The following is an 18,324-nucleotide window of genomic DNA, read 5'->3' on the forward strand; positions in this document are numbered from 1 at the left end:
CTGGCCCTCAAACCATCATGGTCACCTAATAATCCCCAGTTTACAATTGGCTCATTCATCCCCCTCCTCTGCCCTGTAACTATTCCCCAGGTCGTTGCTGCAAATGAGAACGTGTTCTCAGTCAACTTACCTGGTAAAATAACGGTTAAATAAAAAAATCTTTCCACAGATGGGTCATAAAGGTTAGGTGATTTTGTGAGAAGACCGATTTTCAGGATGTCTCATGGTCTGACAAACAGGGCTCTAGCTCTGTCACATTTTCACTGCAGATATGCGACATCACCGGATGCGGTGGATTGAGATGCATCCAATGCAAAAAAAAAACATAGACTAGGGGTATTATTAAAAAGGCCAGCCCTTTGTTAGCAGTTTCAGCAGCCCTGAACTATTAGTTAGTTGTATTTGCCCAACACCCCTTATTTTCTAATTATTAGCGGTACCTGCACGTCAACCCACTTGATTTGAAGATAATGATGCTGCTGCCGTCTCTTATGACCGAAAAGAGTTTCTGGATATCAGAACAGTGAATACTCACCACGAACTGGACAAAGATTTTTTCTTTAATGAGTCTAAAGCAAAGGATATACTGTTTCTCCTAGACCAGGGCCAAATCCCGGTTATTCGCATGAAGAAAAGACATAGTTACAGGGGGCAGAGATCGGTGTGCCTTGTGAGAATTCGTCGGTGAGTGTGTAACCCGTCTCTACCATCCATCCTATTGGCCAATGTGCAATCACAGGAGAATAAACTGAATGAGCTCCGTTCGAGACTATCCTACCAATGGGACATTAAAACTGTAATAGCTTAAGTTTCACTGAGCCGTTGCTGTACGATACCGATTAATCGGCCAATTTTTAAAAAATTATTATTTTATTTTTTTGTAATAATGACAATTACAACAATACTGAATGAACACTATTATTTTAACTTAATATAATACATAAATCAAATCAATTTAGCCTCAAATAAATAATGAAACATGTTCAATTTGGTTTAAGTAATGCAAAAACAAAGTGTTGGAGAAGAAAGTAAAAGTGCAATATGTGCCATGTAAAAAAGCGAATATTTAAGTTCCTTGCTCAGAACATATGAAAGCTGGTGGTTCCTTTTAACATGAATCTTCAATATTCCCAGGTGAGAAGTTTTAGGTTGAGGTTATTATAGGAATTTTTTGACTATTTCTCTCTATACCATTTGTATTTCATATACCTTTGACTATTGGATGTTCTTATAGGCACTAAAAAAACAAGGCTTAATCATGCTCTCTCTCTCTATCCATCTATCACTCGTCTGCAGGTATGTTTTGATGTGAGAGAGGAAGCCAGTCCCGTCATCGCCACCTCACCCGCTCTTAAGATAACCTTCGGGCCAACTGGGGGCCCAAGGCTGGTTAGGAGCCACCGCAATTGTGATGATCTGATAGAATATTCGAGTAGCACTGTAATTCATGAATCATATGCTGTCTGCCGCTGTTATTACATCTTTCAATCAAATTCAATCAATCAAATTTATTTAAAAAAGCCCTTCTTACATCAGCTGATGTCACAAAGTGCTGTTCAGAAACCCAGCCTAAAACCCCAAACAGCAAGCAATGCAGCTGTAGAAGCACGGTGGCTAGGAAAAACTCCCTAGAAAGGCCTGAACCTAGGAAGAAACCTAGAGAGGAACCAGGCTATGAGGGGTGGCCAGTCCTCTTCATGCTGTGCCGGGTGGAGATTATAACAGAACATGGCCAAGATGTTCAAATGTTCATAAATAACCAGCAGGGTCAAATAATAATAATCACAGGGGTTGTCGAGGGTGCAACAGGTCAGCACCTCGGGAGTTAATGTCAGTTGGCTTTCATAGACGATCATTCAGAGTATCTCTATTGCTCCTGCTGTCTCTAGAGAGTTGAAAACAGCAGGTCTGGGACTGGTAGCACGTCCGGTGAACAGGTCAGGGTTCCATAGCCGCAGGCAGAACAGTTGAATCTGGAGCAGCAGCACGGCCAGGTGGACTGGGGACAGCAAGGAGTCATCAGGCCAGGTAGTCCTGAGGCATGGTCCTAGAGCTCAGGTCCCCTGATAGAGAGAAAGAAAGAAAGAAAGAAAGAGAGAATTAGATAGAGCATACCTAAAGATACACAGGACACCGGATAAGACAGGAGAAATAGTCCAGTTATAACAGACTGACACAATTACTGAACCACACTGTTAAATGACGAGACAGAGACATTCATAGAGTAACCAGCCCTGTTCTGTACATCACAACACATCCGGGTATCTCAAGCACCCCGGTATAAACACATGAGTTGCAGTAATGAACATTTACCAACAGATGGCATCACTGTGCCATCTTACACCCATAACACACACAACTAATGAAAACAACTACTGAAAACAACTACTGACCACAACTACTAAACCACAATGACTGACCACAACCACATAATTACTTACCAGAACTACTGAAAAAAATACAAAACTACAGATCACAACTACTGACCATAGCCACACAACTACTAAACCACAATTACTGACCAAAAGCACAGAACTACTTTATTAAGAACAAAGTGTTATTTACAATAACGGCCTACAAGGGAACAGTGGGTTAACTGCCTTGTTCAGGGGCAGAACAACAGATTTTTACCTTGTCAGCTCGGGGACTCAATCCATCAACCTTTTGGTGACTGGCCCAACGCTCTAACCACTAGGCTACCTGCTACCCAACTAGGTTACCTGCCACCCACAACTACTTACCACAACTACTGACCACAAGTATTGACTACAACCAAACAACTACTGACCACAACTACTGACCACACAACTACTGAACCAGACAAATTATGAGCACAAACACAATACGTCTGACCACACAACTGCTGACCACAACTCCTGAACACAACTACCAACAAAACTACTGACCACAACCAGACAACTATTCACCACAACATCTGACCACAACCACACAACTACTGACCTATACTACTCACCTATACTGACCACTACTACCGAAGAAAACTAATCACCACAACTGACCACAGCTACAGACCACAACCACACAACTATTGACCATGACTACTGGACCACACAAATACTTAGAGACACTACTGACTACAACTACTCACCACAACTACACAACTACTGACCACAACTACTGATCACAACAAATCACAACAACTACTGACCAAATAACTACTGACCATACAACTACTGAACCACAACAACACAACTACTCACCACAAGTACTGAACCACAACTACTGACCACAACCACACAACTACTAACCACACAACTACTGAACCACACAAATAATGAGCACAAAGACATAAATATTGACCCAAAACACAAGACTTCTAACCACACAAATACTAACCACTACTACTGCCACCCCAGGTAGCCTATATAACAACATTTTGGAGATGAGCGATTGTAATTTGAATAAAGGCCAAAATAATATTTATGAAGGCCAAAATGTGGCCCTGCTAAAAGCCATAATGGTGCTATACAACGTGACTGTGTGTTTGAAAGAGTACTTTCCAGTAAGCAACAATTTGCTCACCTTCATTAGACAACTTTGTTCAAATATTTCTGTAATTCAGTGATATTTATTCCCATAGTAATTCGTTATGGATCCATAACTAAATATATATATACTTTCACAACATTAACCGTGTGTAGGTAGATATGTTTGTATGTAGATGTGGAAAGGTAGATACAAATGATTTGTTGCAAGTTGGTGAGGGGGAGGTTCACACCTACAGTTGAAGTCAGAAGTTTACATACACTTAGGTTGGAGTCATTAAAACTCGTTTTTCAACCACTCCACAAATGTCTTGTTAACAAACTATAGGTTTGGCAAGTCAGTTAGGACATCTACTTTGTGCATGACACAAGTCATTTTTCCAACAATTGTTTACACAGATTATTTCACTTTTAATTCACAATTCAAGTGGGTCAGAAGTTTACATACACTAAGTTGACTGTACCTTTAAACAGCTTGGAAAAATCCAGAAAATTATGTCATGGCTTTAGAAGGTTCTGATGGGCTAATTGACATAATTTGAGTCATTTGGAGGTGTATCTGTGGATGTATTTCAAGGCCTACCTTCAAACTGAGTGCCTCTTTGCTTGACATCATGTGAAAGTCAAAAGAAATCAGCCAAGACCTCAGAATTGTTTTTGTAGACCTCCACAAGTCTGGTTCATCCATGGGAGCAATTTCCAAACGCCTGAAAGTACCACGTTCATCTGTAAAAACAATAGTACGCAAGTATAAACACTATGGGATCACGCAGCCGTCATACCGCTCAGGAAGGAGACGCGTTCGGTCTCCTAGAGATGAACGTACTTTGCTGCGAAAAGTGCAAATCAATCCCAGAACAACAGCAAAGGACCTTGTGAAGATGCTGGAGGAAGTATCTATATCCACAGTAAAACGAGTCCTATATCAACATAACCTGATACGCCGCTCAGCACTGCTCCAAAACCGCCATAAAAATGCCAGACTACGGTTTGCAACTGCACATGGGGACAAAGATTGTACTTTTTTGAGAATTGTCCTCTGGTCTGATGAAACAAAAATAGAACTGATTGGCCATAATGACCATCATTATGTTTGGAGGAAAAATGAGGAGGCTTGCAAGCCGAAGAACACCATCCCAACCGTGAAGCACGGGGGTGGCAGCATCATGTTGTGGGGGTGCTTTGCTGCAGGAGGGACTGGTGCACTTCACAAAATAGATGGCATCATGAGGCAGGAAAATGATGTGGATGTATTGAAGCAGTATCTCAAGACATCAGTCAGGAAGTTAAAGCTTGGTCGCAAATGTGTCTTTCAAATGGACAATGACCCCAAGCATACTTCCAAAGTTGTGGCAAAATGGCTTAAGGACAACAAAGTCAAGGTATTGGAGTGGCCATCACAAAGCCCTGACCTCAATCCTATAAAAAATTTGTGGGAAGAACTGAAAAAGCGTGTGCGAGCAAGGAGGCCTACAAACCTGACTCAGTTACACCAGCTCTGTCAGGAGGAATAGGTCAATATTCACCCAGCTTATTGTGGGAAGCTTGTGGAAGGCTACCCAAAATGTTGAACCCAAGTTAAACAATTTAAAGGCAATACTAGCATATATTTATTGAGTGTATGTAAAATTCTGACACACTGGGAATGTGATGAAATAAATAAAAGGTGAAATAAATCATTCTCTATTATTATTCTGACATTTCACATTCTTAAAATAAAGTGTTGATCCTATCTAACCTAAGACAGGGAATTTCACTAGGATTAAATGTCAGTAATTGTGACAAACTGAGTTTAAATGTATTTTGCTAAGGTGTATGTAAACTTCAGACTTCAACTGTACATGTAAATAGGTCTAAACAAAATGTCGCTATAATCCTACCTTGAAAGAAACGACGTGGTCCCAAAAACACCTCCCTGACATAGGGTCCAGCATATCTCGATGATTTCTTCCTCAAAGAAAGACGAGCCATGATACCCGAAAAAGGAGGCAAGAGTGAATTATTGTGAAACACATAACAGTTTGTGAGGTGTAGGCTACAATATTTTATGTACCATTATAGCCAAACGTACCATTAAAAATAAAATATGGGCTTGGTCGCTGGGGAGAAATTGCTCCCCACACATGGAGTGTGAGCGGATTCTTGGGACTCGGGTTTCTTGATTTTCTTCCTTTTTTTCTGTAGCAATTTTGAGCAAATTGCTCAAGGGCCACGGTTGATTCGTCTGTGAAGATGACGTCATTGAAAGTCTCACCAGCCATGATCCACTAGGTCGAAACTACAGAACAAGCTTACACACATGGTTAATGTTCAGAGAATTAAAAAAATATATATATAATTAATATATATATAAATAAAACATATAAAACATTTCTTATCGAGCCTTTCCATAAGTCTACACAAGTTTCTTCAACTGTCTTCTGACTGATTAGAGGAATGTTGATGTTGTGCCGTGATGCCAGCAGATTACAGATGGCCTTTGCCGATCGCTCATCGTCTTCATTCATCAGTGAGTCAAAGGCTTGAACAGTCTCGCTGGAAATGAAATACAATGTAAAAATATGCAGCATACAGTAAAGACCAGCAGTCAATTTAATTAAGCATTATTTTTAGCATTATTAGGCCTACTTTACAGTATTGCCGCCTACTGTACCTGTTAATTTTCCTGGACTAAAACAGGCATCTGATGACAGTGTTTGCAAATAGCACTGTCCGTGACCAAAATCCCCAAGTCTATCATTTTTTTATTTTTTTATGTCTCCAGTAGATTTTCCATTCCTGCTGATTGCCTTAATGGCACTACAGTATAATCAAAGCCTATTGTAACCTGAAAGTCACACCTTTCCTCACCCGGACCAAAACTCCACCCTTAACAAAGTTACCATTCAAAAACGAGCTGCTTATCTAAAAAAAATGACATTGGGACCAAAGAGAACAGACAAAATGGACATAGTTTTCATCAAGCCAGCTTCTTTCTATGGTGCTACCCATTCCAGGGTTAGGACTGTAACCACCAGAGGACTTGAAAATGAGCTGGAGCTGAAAGGATCAAAAATACTAAAGGTATTTTGGTTTCAGTGTATTTTATATATCAAAAAAGGTATAGAGCCTATCAAACGCTTCTCAAAGATGCCCTCTAGTGGTCAAACTAGCACTAACTTGCATTAACAGAACAAATGGCCGACAATTAGTTAACGTGCCACAGAATGCTGCAGCAGCCCGCAACGTGTGCTGCAGTATGACAACTTTTTAAGGAGGAACCAGTGTATGCAGGCTACTTTGCCTGATGCTTTAAGCACTGCAAATATAAATGAAGAAACACAAATGACTAAATTTGGCATGGGTCCTCAGATCCGCAAAAGGTTCTACAGCTGCACTATCGAGAGCATCCCGACGGCTTGCATCACTGCCTGGTATGGCAACTGCTCGGCCTTTTGACCGCAAGGCACAAATGAGGGTAGAGCGTACAGCCCAGTACATCACTGTGGCCAAGCTTCCTGCCATCCAGGACCTCTATACCAGGCGGTGTCAGAGGAAGACCCTAAAAATTGACTCCAGCCACCCTAGACATTGACTGTTCTGTCTGCTACCGCACAGCAAGCGGTACCGGAGCACCAAGTCTAGGTCCAAAAGGCTTCTTAACAGCTTCTACCCCCAAGACACAGGTCTCCTGAACAGCTAATCAAATGGCTACCTAGACTATTTGCATTGCCCCCCCCCCCCCTCTCTTTTATACAGCTACTACTCTGTTTATTATCTATGCATAGTCACTAACTCTACCTAAATGTACATATTACCTCAACTAACCGGTGCCCCCGCACATTGACTCTGTACCGGTACCCCCTGTCTATAGCCTCTCTATTGTTATTTTACTGCTTTTTAAAATTGTTACTTTTATTTTTACTTAAACACTTATTTTTCTTAAAACTGCATTGTTGGTTAAGGGCTTGTAAGTAAGCATTTCACTGTAAGGTACCTGTTGTGTTCGGTGCATGTGACAAATAACATTTGATTTGATTTAAAGAGGGACCCAGTGATCAATATTTTGCCTAACCAGAAGAATGGGATGACATGACTCATGAAAGCCGAGTGAGCTAGCATACTTAAAGGTGGCAATATGGCTCAATGTAAAGCTTTGAATTTGAGGAGATAAGATGTTATTCTTAAATCTCATAGAGACTGGAAATATGGTGCAGGTTCCTAAATAACAAAGGATTAACTTGACCTGAATTCAACGGTCAAAATGGAATGACTCAGACAGATGAAGGACATTCAGAGGTCACTGACATACTCACCCAAATGTAGTAACGGACTCACTGTAATATAGTTTTGAATGAGCTTGTTGCAAAACATGCCAATTCCCTTGGTACCACAACCCATACCCATACCACAACCCATTGCCCCTCAGTCAAATTACAATCTCTGATTGCATTTGCTCCTGGGAACATTGGCACGAGAGATCGGCTCTTATTTGAACGAGGTAGTGAGATTTGCATTTGTATTTGTTATGGATCCCCATTAGCTGCTGCCAAGGCAGCAGTTACTCTTCCTGGAGTTAACTAAGGCAGTAATGCCAGAGATGGCATCTGATGAGCATTATTTGAAAGAGGCACAAGAATTCAACACCTTATTTGGGAAGATAAGTCTTTATTGAATAAAGCAAAATAATAAAAGGGGAAGAATCTCAATCCCCTATTTGAAAATAAATAATTAGCTTTCTTTCCATACAAAATGTTATAAATCTATTTGTATTAGGTATGCAGCTAGCTAAAAATAAATCCTCTGGTAATTAATTCATACACACCCTCAAACAAATTATAAATGCTTGGAAAAATGTTTTGGCACGGTGGGGGATATGTCAAGATCAGCTCCAACCTGCTTGTCCTGCACTGCAGAAGGACAAACAAGGTACTAAGTCATCTCACCATTTCAACATTCCAATTTCCCTCATCCAACTCTCAGCCCATTTCGCAAGAAACTGTGCAAGATAGAGAAAAATAAGATCATTCATCTAGTTAAATGTACTAGTATTTCACTGAACACAACTGTGAGTGAATCCAAAGATATCGCCCATTCCCCTTATTCAATATCTCTTTTTCTATTAGCCATTACGAGAACGTTGATTTGAAAAGCAAAAAAATAAAACAACCAATAAACTAACTAAAAGGTAAATCTGTTGCAGATGGTGATATCAGCAACACTCACAAAGGGGATAGCCCTGGAGCTCAGAGAGGAAAGGGAAGGGGTTTCATCACTGCAATGCACTCAGAGCAGAGAACAGGAGGTGGGAACACCTGATTCCTATCAAAATTGAACTAACCGTTGTGTGTTTGCCAAATACTAGCTGTAGTTATCTCAAACTGGTTGCCCCATCCTCTGGCTATGTAAGGAGCCAAAGGATGAAGGTGCTTTTCGAAAGGATGACAATTGTGATAGCAACAGAATTAAATACAATCACCAGTACAGCTCACACACACACACACACACACACACACACACACACACACACACACACACACACACACACACACACACACACACACACACACACACACACACACACACACACACACACACACACACACACACACACACACACACACACACACACACACACACACACACACACACACACACACACGGCTTAAGAAGCAAAATCCAACACAAGAAGGTTATATTGTTGGTGAGTGGAGTGTTAAGTAGAGAAATACAGGTAGAGAACACCAGAAGAAGAATGATCATTTAATGACCATAGTAAATTGTAATGTTTGTTTATGTGTCAATTAATCCCATAAAGGATGGCTTGCCAATTTGACATGAAAATAAAATGTCATTAATTCGGTAGTAGAACATGAAATGAAGCTAAGGATCACTTATCACTGACTGTACAAAGGTTCTCTTTCCTGACCACTGACTGACTGGCTGGCTCTCTACTGCTGAGTGTGGTTTCGGGGCATGTGTCTGATGAAGGTGGGAGAGGGCATGCTCAAACAGAACCAAGAGGAGTGGATGAGGGAGGGTCTGGGTAGGGGAAAGATAGCAGTGGTTTAAAATGAACAGGACTGGTGCTGTTGTGGACTAGGCAGAGAGACCCCGGCCAGGAGAGTAGGTTTGCTCTGAGCGACAAGTTCGGGTGGTATGTGGGCATATGTGTGTGCGTGTATGGGACGGAGGGGCTTCTGGGTTGCAGAGGGTGAAGGCTACCCCTTCTCCTGGGACCGAGGAGGTGGGGGAGATGGTTACATCTGGTCCTTGAAGGCATCCAGATCAAAGGCAGTGTCCAGGAAATTCTTCAGCTCCACTAGGTGGGCCTTCTTGTTTCCTGTGGCTGGGGCCGCGGCAGGTGGGCGACCAGCATACCTGAACACACACGTGATGGAAGAGCTTAATAAGAGTTTAAACACAGAGAGAAGACAAGAAGAGATGAAGGGTTTGTTTACCAGACTGGCTTGGCGCGTTCGATGGTGGTGCGCATGCGGGGCTTGACATAGTCATAGTAGCCCTGATTCTTGTGCTCCTCCTGGCACCACACCAGGTCGGCATTGGGGTACTTCTTGGACTCAGCCTTCACTAGGTCGAAGGGGAAGGGAGACAGCTGCATACAGAGACAAGGGTCATGTGATGAGTAAGGGGAAGGTAGCTCGGATAGCCAACGGAAGCACCAGTCGGTTTAGGACACCATATACACAGAGAACACGTCAAACACTTTAGGTCAGGCAAAAGTTCAATTCTTTTCACCTTTCAACTGAGCATTTTTCTAGCACATACCTTTATGTAGGTAGGAGCCCTGAGATGTATGCCTGTATACGTGTTGAGTGTGTGTGTGCTACCTGCTCCATGCGAGCAATGGCGACCATGTCTTCCATGCCGTGGGCCTTGCGTTCCTTGGTTAGCTCGTAGTACACCTTTCCTGTGCAGAAGACTATGCGTTTCACCCCGGCTGGGTTCTGGGTCACGGGGCCACTGTCTGGGATCAGGCGCTGGAATTCTGTGCCTGGAACACAGCGTCGGGACACGGCAACACTCACTGACTGCCAGACATCCAAATGGCATATACACCAGCACTGTCCTTCACACACGCCTACACACCAACAAACACACACACACGCAAACACACAAGCACTCTTACCTGGCAACATCTCGTCAAAGTTGGACCTTGCATCAGGGTGGCGCAGCAGGGATTTGGGGGTGAAAACAATGAGCTATAAGAAAGGACAGATCAGAGGTCAATGAGCTCTAATAAGCAGCTTTAGGGTCAACCTGTTGTTTACGGGGACTCACAGGCTTCCTGAAGGGCGCCAGAATCTGCCGCCTCAGCACGTGGAAGAAGTTGCCAGGGTTGGAGCAGTTGACCACAATCCAGTTGCAGTCATGGAGCTGGCGAATGGCAAAGTCGTCTGTGATGCTCTGGTGGGAAGGAGGGTGAGGACCAGTCACTGTTTCATCCACATACAGTCTACACTTCCACTGATACTTTGTGTTCTCACATTATGTACCATGCCACTGAAGATTTAGGTGTGTTTAAATTTGATTTGAAATTCTGTTTATGGGACTTTTATATTCTACCCCCTCAGTCTTTGTCTTCATGTCTGACGAAGGTCTATGTGACTAATGTATACACTTGCGAGTTCACACAGTGTGCAGGAGACACATCGACCACCTGTTTCAGTTGCAAAATTGCCTTGAGGGGTTACTGTATGATTCTGATTTACCCAGTCAGATTATCTTGTGGATACCACTTTTATATCTCTGCGTGCAGTATGAAGGAAGTTTCATGAGCCAATGGTAACTAGCATTAACGCAATGACTGGAAGACCACAGGTACAGTAGCACATTGCCAGAATCTTGCAGTATTCTTTTAATAACATTACCCCAGCGAAAGCATCGAATCTGTTTGGAAGAAAATGTCTAGCTATGTCAGGCATGAACGAGTAAATGAAAGTGAGTGGTATTTTGGATACAAGAGGCAGTGCAGAATGATTAGGAGACAGGGATGGACCCACTGGGAGCATGTCAGGATCATCGTTGCACATCTGGAGGAACCTCTCTGGACGAGCAGAGGAGTGTTCTGGGCCCTGTGGAGAGAAGAGAAAGGAGGTCAGAAGGGCTGGCACAGTCACTGTATAATCGTGTAACTAACTTTATTGTCAAGTAGATATACTTTACCCAAAAGCATGTAGTGTATTTGTATTTATTATGGATCCCCAGTAGCTGATGCCTTCCAGGGGTCAGGCAGAATTAAGGAAGTGATACAATTTTAAAAACATGTGCCCTCAGGCCCATACTCCACTATCACATATTTACAACACAAAATCCATTGTGGTGGATGAATCAGAATTAGTTGGGTAACATAAGTAATTAAGATGTCATATCTGCATAATATTCTTATGTGATATACTTTTTATTAGAATGTATCCCTTTGGACTATAGTGTTGACAGTTGCACTTTTCCCTTCTCAGCTAGGGCTCAGTCACTTGGGGCCCAGAGAGGGGAGAGGTCAGGCTTGTCTTTCACATGTCCTTGGTGCTATGCAGAATATCAGAAAGGGAAGAGGACAGGATGGAACATTGTCTTCATATGTGAATGTATCTGTTAAACCATGTGAAGGGATGGCGTGATTAAGGGGGAACCAATTACTTGTCTCTACAATGTCTGTGCGCAAGTCACTCCCCTCAGTGAGCTTGTCCAGGAGTGGGGTCAAGAGGGGGTTGACTTGAGAATGGGAGTATCTAGAGTTGACAATTGAGTTATGCCTTGGATGAGGTAATGTTTTTGTACTATGAAGTACCAGGAATGATATTAGAACCTCGTCTTAGAGACCAAACTGAACGATAATTTATAGCGAATGCTATCTGGCTATGGGATATTCCTCTCTCAAGTAAAAGGCCCTTTGTGAACTTTTCCTAAGATCTGTGGCTCGTCATGTAAGTTGAGAGGGGTGTATCTTGGCTATAAAATATATTTGTATTCTTATGTAGGGACTCTCAGAATTCATTATAGACACTGAATTGATCTGAGAGTCAAAGGGCTATTGTAAAGCTCATATTATTAAAGATGAAGTTTAAGTATAACTCTGACTGGTGTGTGGTTTGTAACTCTCCTCATTTGGTAATACAGGAAATTGCCACGACAGCATGCTATCATGTGTGTGTATGCATGTGTTTGTGCCTATGTTTGTGTTACTTCACAGACCCCGCTGTTCCATAAGGTGTATTTTTATCTGCTTTTTAAATCTGATTCTACTGATTGCATCAGTTACCTGATGTGGAATAGAGATCCATGTAGTCATGGCTCTATGTAGTACTGTACGCCTCCCATAGTCTGTTCTGGACTTGTGGACTGTGAAGAGACCTCTTGTGGCATGTCTTGTGGGGTATGCATAGGTGTCCAAGCTGTGTGCCAGTGCTTTAAACAGACAGCTCGGTACCTCCAGCTTGTCAACAACTCTTACAAAAATAAGTAATGAGGAAGTCAATCTCGCTTCCACTTTGATCCATGAACGATTGACATGCATGTTAGCTCTCCGTGTACTTTTAAGGGCCAGCCGTGCTGCCCTGTTCTGAGCCAACTGCAATTTTCTCAAGTCCCTCTTTGTCGCACCTCACCACACGACTGAACAGTAGTCCAGGTGCGACAAAACCAGGGCCTGTAGGACCTGACTTGTTGATAGTGTTGTTAAGAAGTCAGAGCAGCACTTTATTATGGACAGACTTCTCCGCATCTTAGCTACTGTTGTATTAATATGTTTTGACTATGACCGTATACAATCCAGAGTAACTCCAAGCTGTTTAGTCAACTTGCTTAATTTCCACATGATTCATTACGAGACGTAGTTGAGCTTTAGGGTTTAGGGAATGATTTGTCCCAAATACAATGCTTTAAGTTTTTGAAATATTTAGGACTAACTTATTCCTTGCTCCCCATTCTTAAACTGCAGCTCTTAATGGGCCTAAACAGCTACCCTGGGAAATTCCTGATTCTACCTGAATTATGTTTGAGACTTCCATTAAAGCACACCCTCTGCGTTCACCCACTGAAGTCTAACAAGACAGCCCCCACAATCATTTTATCATCAATTTCGTTCAGCAAATCATCAGTCATTTGTGTAAGTGCTGTGCTTGTTGAGTGTCCTTCTCTCTTTGCGTGCTGAAAGTCTGTTGTCAATTTGTTTACTGTGAAATAGCATTGTCTGGTCAAACACCATTTTTTCCAGAAGTTAACTACGGTTTGGTAACAGACTGATTGGTCGGCTATTTGAGCCAGTAAAGGGGGCTTTACTCTTCTTGGGTAGTGGAATAACTGTAGCTTTCCTCCAGGCCTGAGGGCACATACTTTCTAGTAGGCTTAATTTGAAGATGTGGCAATATCGTCCACTATTATCCTCAGTCATTTTCCATCCAGATTGTCAGACCTTGGTCGCTTGTCATTGTTGATAGACAACAATCATTTTTTCACCTCCTCCACACTGGCTTTACAGAATTCAAAAGTACAATTATTGTCTTTCATAATTTGGTCAGATATACTTGGATGTGTAGTGTCAGCGTTTGTTGCTGGCATGTTTATCTTGCCAATGAAAAAGTAATTAAATATCAGTGGGTTTTGTGATAAATGAGCCATCTGATTCAATGAATGATGGAGCCGAGTTGGCTTTCCCCCCCAAAATGTCATTTAAGGTGCTCCAAAGCTTTTTAATATCATTCTTTATATAATGTATATTTGTTTCAAAGTATAGTTTCTTTTGATTTCGCTTAGTCACATGATTTCTTAATTTGCTGTACGTTTGCCAATCGGTTGTACAACCAGACCGATTTGCCATTTATTTTGCCTCATCACAATTTTTAAATTCCTCATCAATCAAAGGGGATTTAACAGTTTATAGTCATTTTCTTAATGGGTGCGGGCTTATTAGAACTGGAGTAAGCTATTTCAAATGTGTCAAGTGCAGCGTCTGGTTGCTCCTCATTACACACCACAGACCAGCAAATATTCTTTAAATCAACATATGAATCACTACAAAACTTCTTGTATGACCTCTTACACTATATTAGGCCCAGCCTTTGGAACTTTGGTTTTCCTAGATATGTCTATTATATTGTGATCACTACATCCTATGGATTTGGATACTGCTTTAAAGCAAATATCTGCGGCATTAGTAAAAACGTGATCAATACATGATGACTTCATTCGTGTGCTGTTTGTAACTACCCTGGAAGGTTGACTGACAACCTGATCCAGGTTGCAGGCACTGGTTACAGTTTGAAGCTTTTTCTTGAGTGGGCAGCTTGATGAGAGCAAGTTAATATTTAAATCACCCAGAAAATATACACTGCTCAAAAAAATGAAGGGAACATTTAAACAACACAATGTAACTCCAAGTCAATCACACTTCTGTGAAATCAAACTGTCCACTTAGGAAGCAACACTGATTGACAATAAATTTCACATGCTGTTGTGCAAATGGAATAGACAAAAGGTGGAAATTATAGGCAATTAGCAAGACACCCCCAATAAAGGAGTGGTTCTACAGGTGGTGACCACAGACCACTTCTCAGTTCCTATGCTTCCTGGCTGATGTTTTGGTCACTTTTGAATGCTGGCGTGCTTTCACTCTAGTGGTAGCATGAGACGGAGTCTACAACCCACACAAGTGGCTCAGGTAGTGCAGCTCATCCAGGATAGCACATCAATGCGAGCTGGGGCAAGAAGGTTTGCTGTGTCTGTCAGCGTAGTGTCCAGAGCATGGAGACGCTACCAGGAGACAGGCCAGTACATCAGGAGACGTGGAGGAGGCCGTAGGAGGGCAACAACCCAGCAGCAGGACCGCTACCACCGCCTTTGTGCAAGGAGGAGCAGGAGGAGCACTGCCAGAGCCCTGCAAAATGACGTCCAGCAGGCCACAAATGTGCATGTGTCTGCTCAAACGGTCAGAAACAGACTCCATGAGGGTGGTATGAGGGCCCGACGTCCACAGGTGGGGGTTGTGCTTACAGCCCAACACCGTGCAGGACGTTTGGCATTTGCCAGAGAACACCAAGATTGGCAAATTCACCACTGGCGCCCTGTGCTCTTCACAGATGAAAGCAGGTTCACACGCACATGTGACAGACGTGACAGAGTCTGGAGACGCCGTGGAGAACGTTCTGCTGCCTGCAACATCCTCCAGCATGACCGGTTTGGCGGTGGGTCAGTCATGGTGTGGGGTGGCATTTCTTTGGGGGGCCGCACAGCTCTCCATGTGCTCGCCAGAGGTAGCCTGACTGCCATTAGGTACCGAGATGAGATCCTCAGACCCCTTGTGAGACCAAATGCTGGTGCGGTTGGCCCTGGGTTCCTCCTAATGCAAGACAATGCTAGACCTTATGTGGCTGGAGTGTGTCAGCAGTTCCTGCAAGAGGAAGGCATTGATGCTATGGACTGGCCCGCCCGTTCCCCAGACCTGAATCCAATTGAGCACATCTGGGACATCATGTCTCGCTCCATCCACCAACGCCACGTTGCACCACAGACTGTCCAGGAGTTGGCGGATGCTTTAGTCCAGGTCTGGGAGAAGATCCCTCAGGAGACCATCCGCCACCTCATCAGGAGCATGCCCAGGCATTGTAGGGAGGTCATACAGGCACGTGGAGGCCACACACACTACTGAGCCTCATTTTGACTTGTTTTAAGGACATTACGTCAAAGTTGGGTCAGCCTGTAGTGTGGTTTTCCGCTTTAATTTTGAGTGTGACTCCAAATCCTGGGTTTATCATGGGTTGATAAATTTGATTTCCATTGATAATTTTTGTGTGATTTTGTTGTCAGCACATTCAACGATGTAAAGAAAAAAGTATTTAATAAGAATATTTCATTCATTCAGATCTAGGATGTGTTATTTTAGTGTTCCCTTTATTTTTTTGAGCAGTGTACTTCTCTGTTGATATCACATACATTGTCAAGCATTTCACACATATTATCCAGATACTGACTGTTAGCACTTAAAGTCTTAATTCTTTACTGGGAAACTTATCAGAAGTAGACTTGACAGTGCAGGGTGAGCTACACAAAGGGGTCTTCCTACTAGGGCACACCGCCTCAGTGCTAACAGTAACTCTGATTTATAGGCTCATGATTACTGCATCCAATAGCTGTAGGATTAACAGAGGTATTCTGGAAATTAAGTTACTTACATTGTGTCTGCCAATTGATAAGTCATTGTAAATTAATGATTGTGTAAATGTGTAAAAGGGTAAATTAATGATTATGAACAATTGACACTCCATCTCCTCCCTCCAATTGGCGCTCTGGAGGACTCACCATGCCCTCCATGCCGTGGGGCAGCAGCAGGACGATGCCGTTCTGGCGGACCCACTTGGCCTGGCCGGGGCAGATGAACTGGTCGATGATGCACTGGGCTGTGTTGTGGAAGTCTCCGAACTGAGCCTCCCACAGCACCAGGGCATTGGGACTGGCCATGGCAAAGCCCAGCTCGAAACCTAACAACACAGACAGGGAGAAAAGGAAAGAGAATGCAACTGAGAGAGAGTAAGAGAGGTTCATAACTCTGGACGATGCACACTTGCCGAGATGATAATCAATGAGCAAGTCGTTGAGATCTCTTCTGGTGGGTGTATCATTCAAACAGAATGCATGACGGCAGTTGTTATAGCCAATGGCAAGAGCTGCCCTTTCCCAATTGGCTGTCGGGTCACTGAAATTTGAATTGTTGAATGTTGGCTGCTGCTGTGCATCTACGTTCATTGAAAAGGACTGGTCGCTGATTATCTCACGAAGTGTGAGTCCCCAGTTAGTAGCGGTGGAGATAGTAGTAAGCGGTTATTTGAATGAGCATTCCTGTGTATTCCAGTTTCTCCAATTGTAGTTTCACACTAAATGCGAGTGAGTGAGTGAGTGAGTGAGTGAGTATGTGAGGGAGGATACTGTGTGTGTCAGTGTGGTGTCATGACTGTCCTATGAGGATTCAAATAGGTCAGATCAGGTTTGCAATGAATGACTTCAACCAGACCCCCTCTCACCCACAGAGGGGTGGAGGAAGGAACTGGTGGGGGTTAAAAATTCACACCCTGTTGTAAATCAAGGACAGAACATTCATCTCTCCCTCTCCAAATTCACCAAAGGAATGTGCCTTTGTTTCAGGAGTTTTTTTCCCACCAAAACTAACACGTTCAAGGGCAACTACTGGAACAATGTTTCTAACATAGAACGTGGGGAATGGTCAGAGGCGATCTAAAGATCTAGCAAACTTTCGGTTACTGGCCCAACGCTCTAACCACTAGGCTACCTTCCACCCCAAAGAACAGTGAAGTCGTTTTGGTATGTTATTTTGTGATGTCTTTAAAAATATTATAAAAATAAATACTGTAACCTGGAAAGTGTACCTACTACAAGTACGAAGTTTCCATCCTATGTGTTGTGTATGAAATATGAAAAGAATGTGTTTTTGTTGAGAGGGATGTGATTTGAGAAACTATAAGAGAAAAGTGTTTCTATAACTGTGCACAGTAAGTAGTGAGGTCAGAGCGTGTCATCCGGACGGAACCGCCTCCTAACAAACTGTATAAAAGAATGAACATATCAGACCAGAGAGATGTAGAGCTGCAGGTCTGTGGTCTGAACTCAATCTCAACGCGAGGTAGAGACGATAAACTCAACTCCCGGACCATCACTGGTACGGCTGATTAGCTGTCCTCAGTATCTAGAAAAGTGAATTTAAGTGGGATCTCATCACCCTACTGCGAACCATCGACACGGCTGGCTAGCCTATCTTCAAAAAGGCATCTTCCAGAGTGAATGGAAGGAGAATCAACTCTGTAGTTCTGTT

General features: G+C 42.8%; 1 protein-coding gene across 9 annotated transcripts in view; it reads right to left on the minus strand.

Annotated features, from left to right (window-relative positions):
• Window positions 1–8,133: 8,133 nt before the first annotated feature.
• Window positions 8,134–18,324, minus strand: part of LOC129825932 (2-oxoglutarate dehydrogenase complex component E1) — a 116,678-nt gene continuing 106,487 nt past the window's right edge. For all 9 annotated transcript variants that reach the window (XM_055886060.1, XM_055886057.1, XM_055886061.1 and 6 more), the window contains 7 exons: window positions 16,800–16,978; window positions 11,510–11,581; window positions 10,788–10,913; window positions 10,636–10,708; window positions 10,337–10,500; window positions 9,947–10,101; window positions 8,134–9,866 (listed from right to left, as the gene is read on the minus strand). In XM_055886060.1, the coding sequence (XP_055742035.1) occupies window positions 9,746–9,866; window positions 9,947–10,101; window positions 10,337–10,500; window positions 10,636–10,708; window positions 10,788–10,913; window positions 11,510–11,581; window positions 16,800–16,978 (890 nt within the window). In that variant the 3' untranslated portion in view covers window positions 8,134–9,745. The remainder of the gene's footprint in view (window positions 9,867–9,946; window positions 10,102–10,336; window positions 10,501–10,635; window positions 10,709–10,787; window positions 10,914–11,509; window positions 11,582–16,799; window positions 16,979–18,324) is intronic.

This window comes from Salvelinus fontinalis, chromosome 28 (genome assembly GCF_029448725.1).
Source record: "Salvelinus fontinalis isolate EN_2023a chromosome 28, ASM2944872v1, whole genome shotgun sequence".
Classification (NCBI taxonomy): Eukaryota; Metazoa; Chordata; class Actinopteri; order Salmoniformes; family Salmonidae; genus Salvelinus; species Salvelinus fontinalis.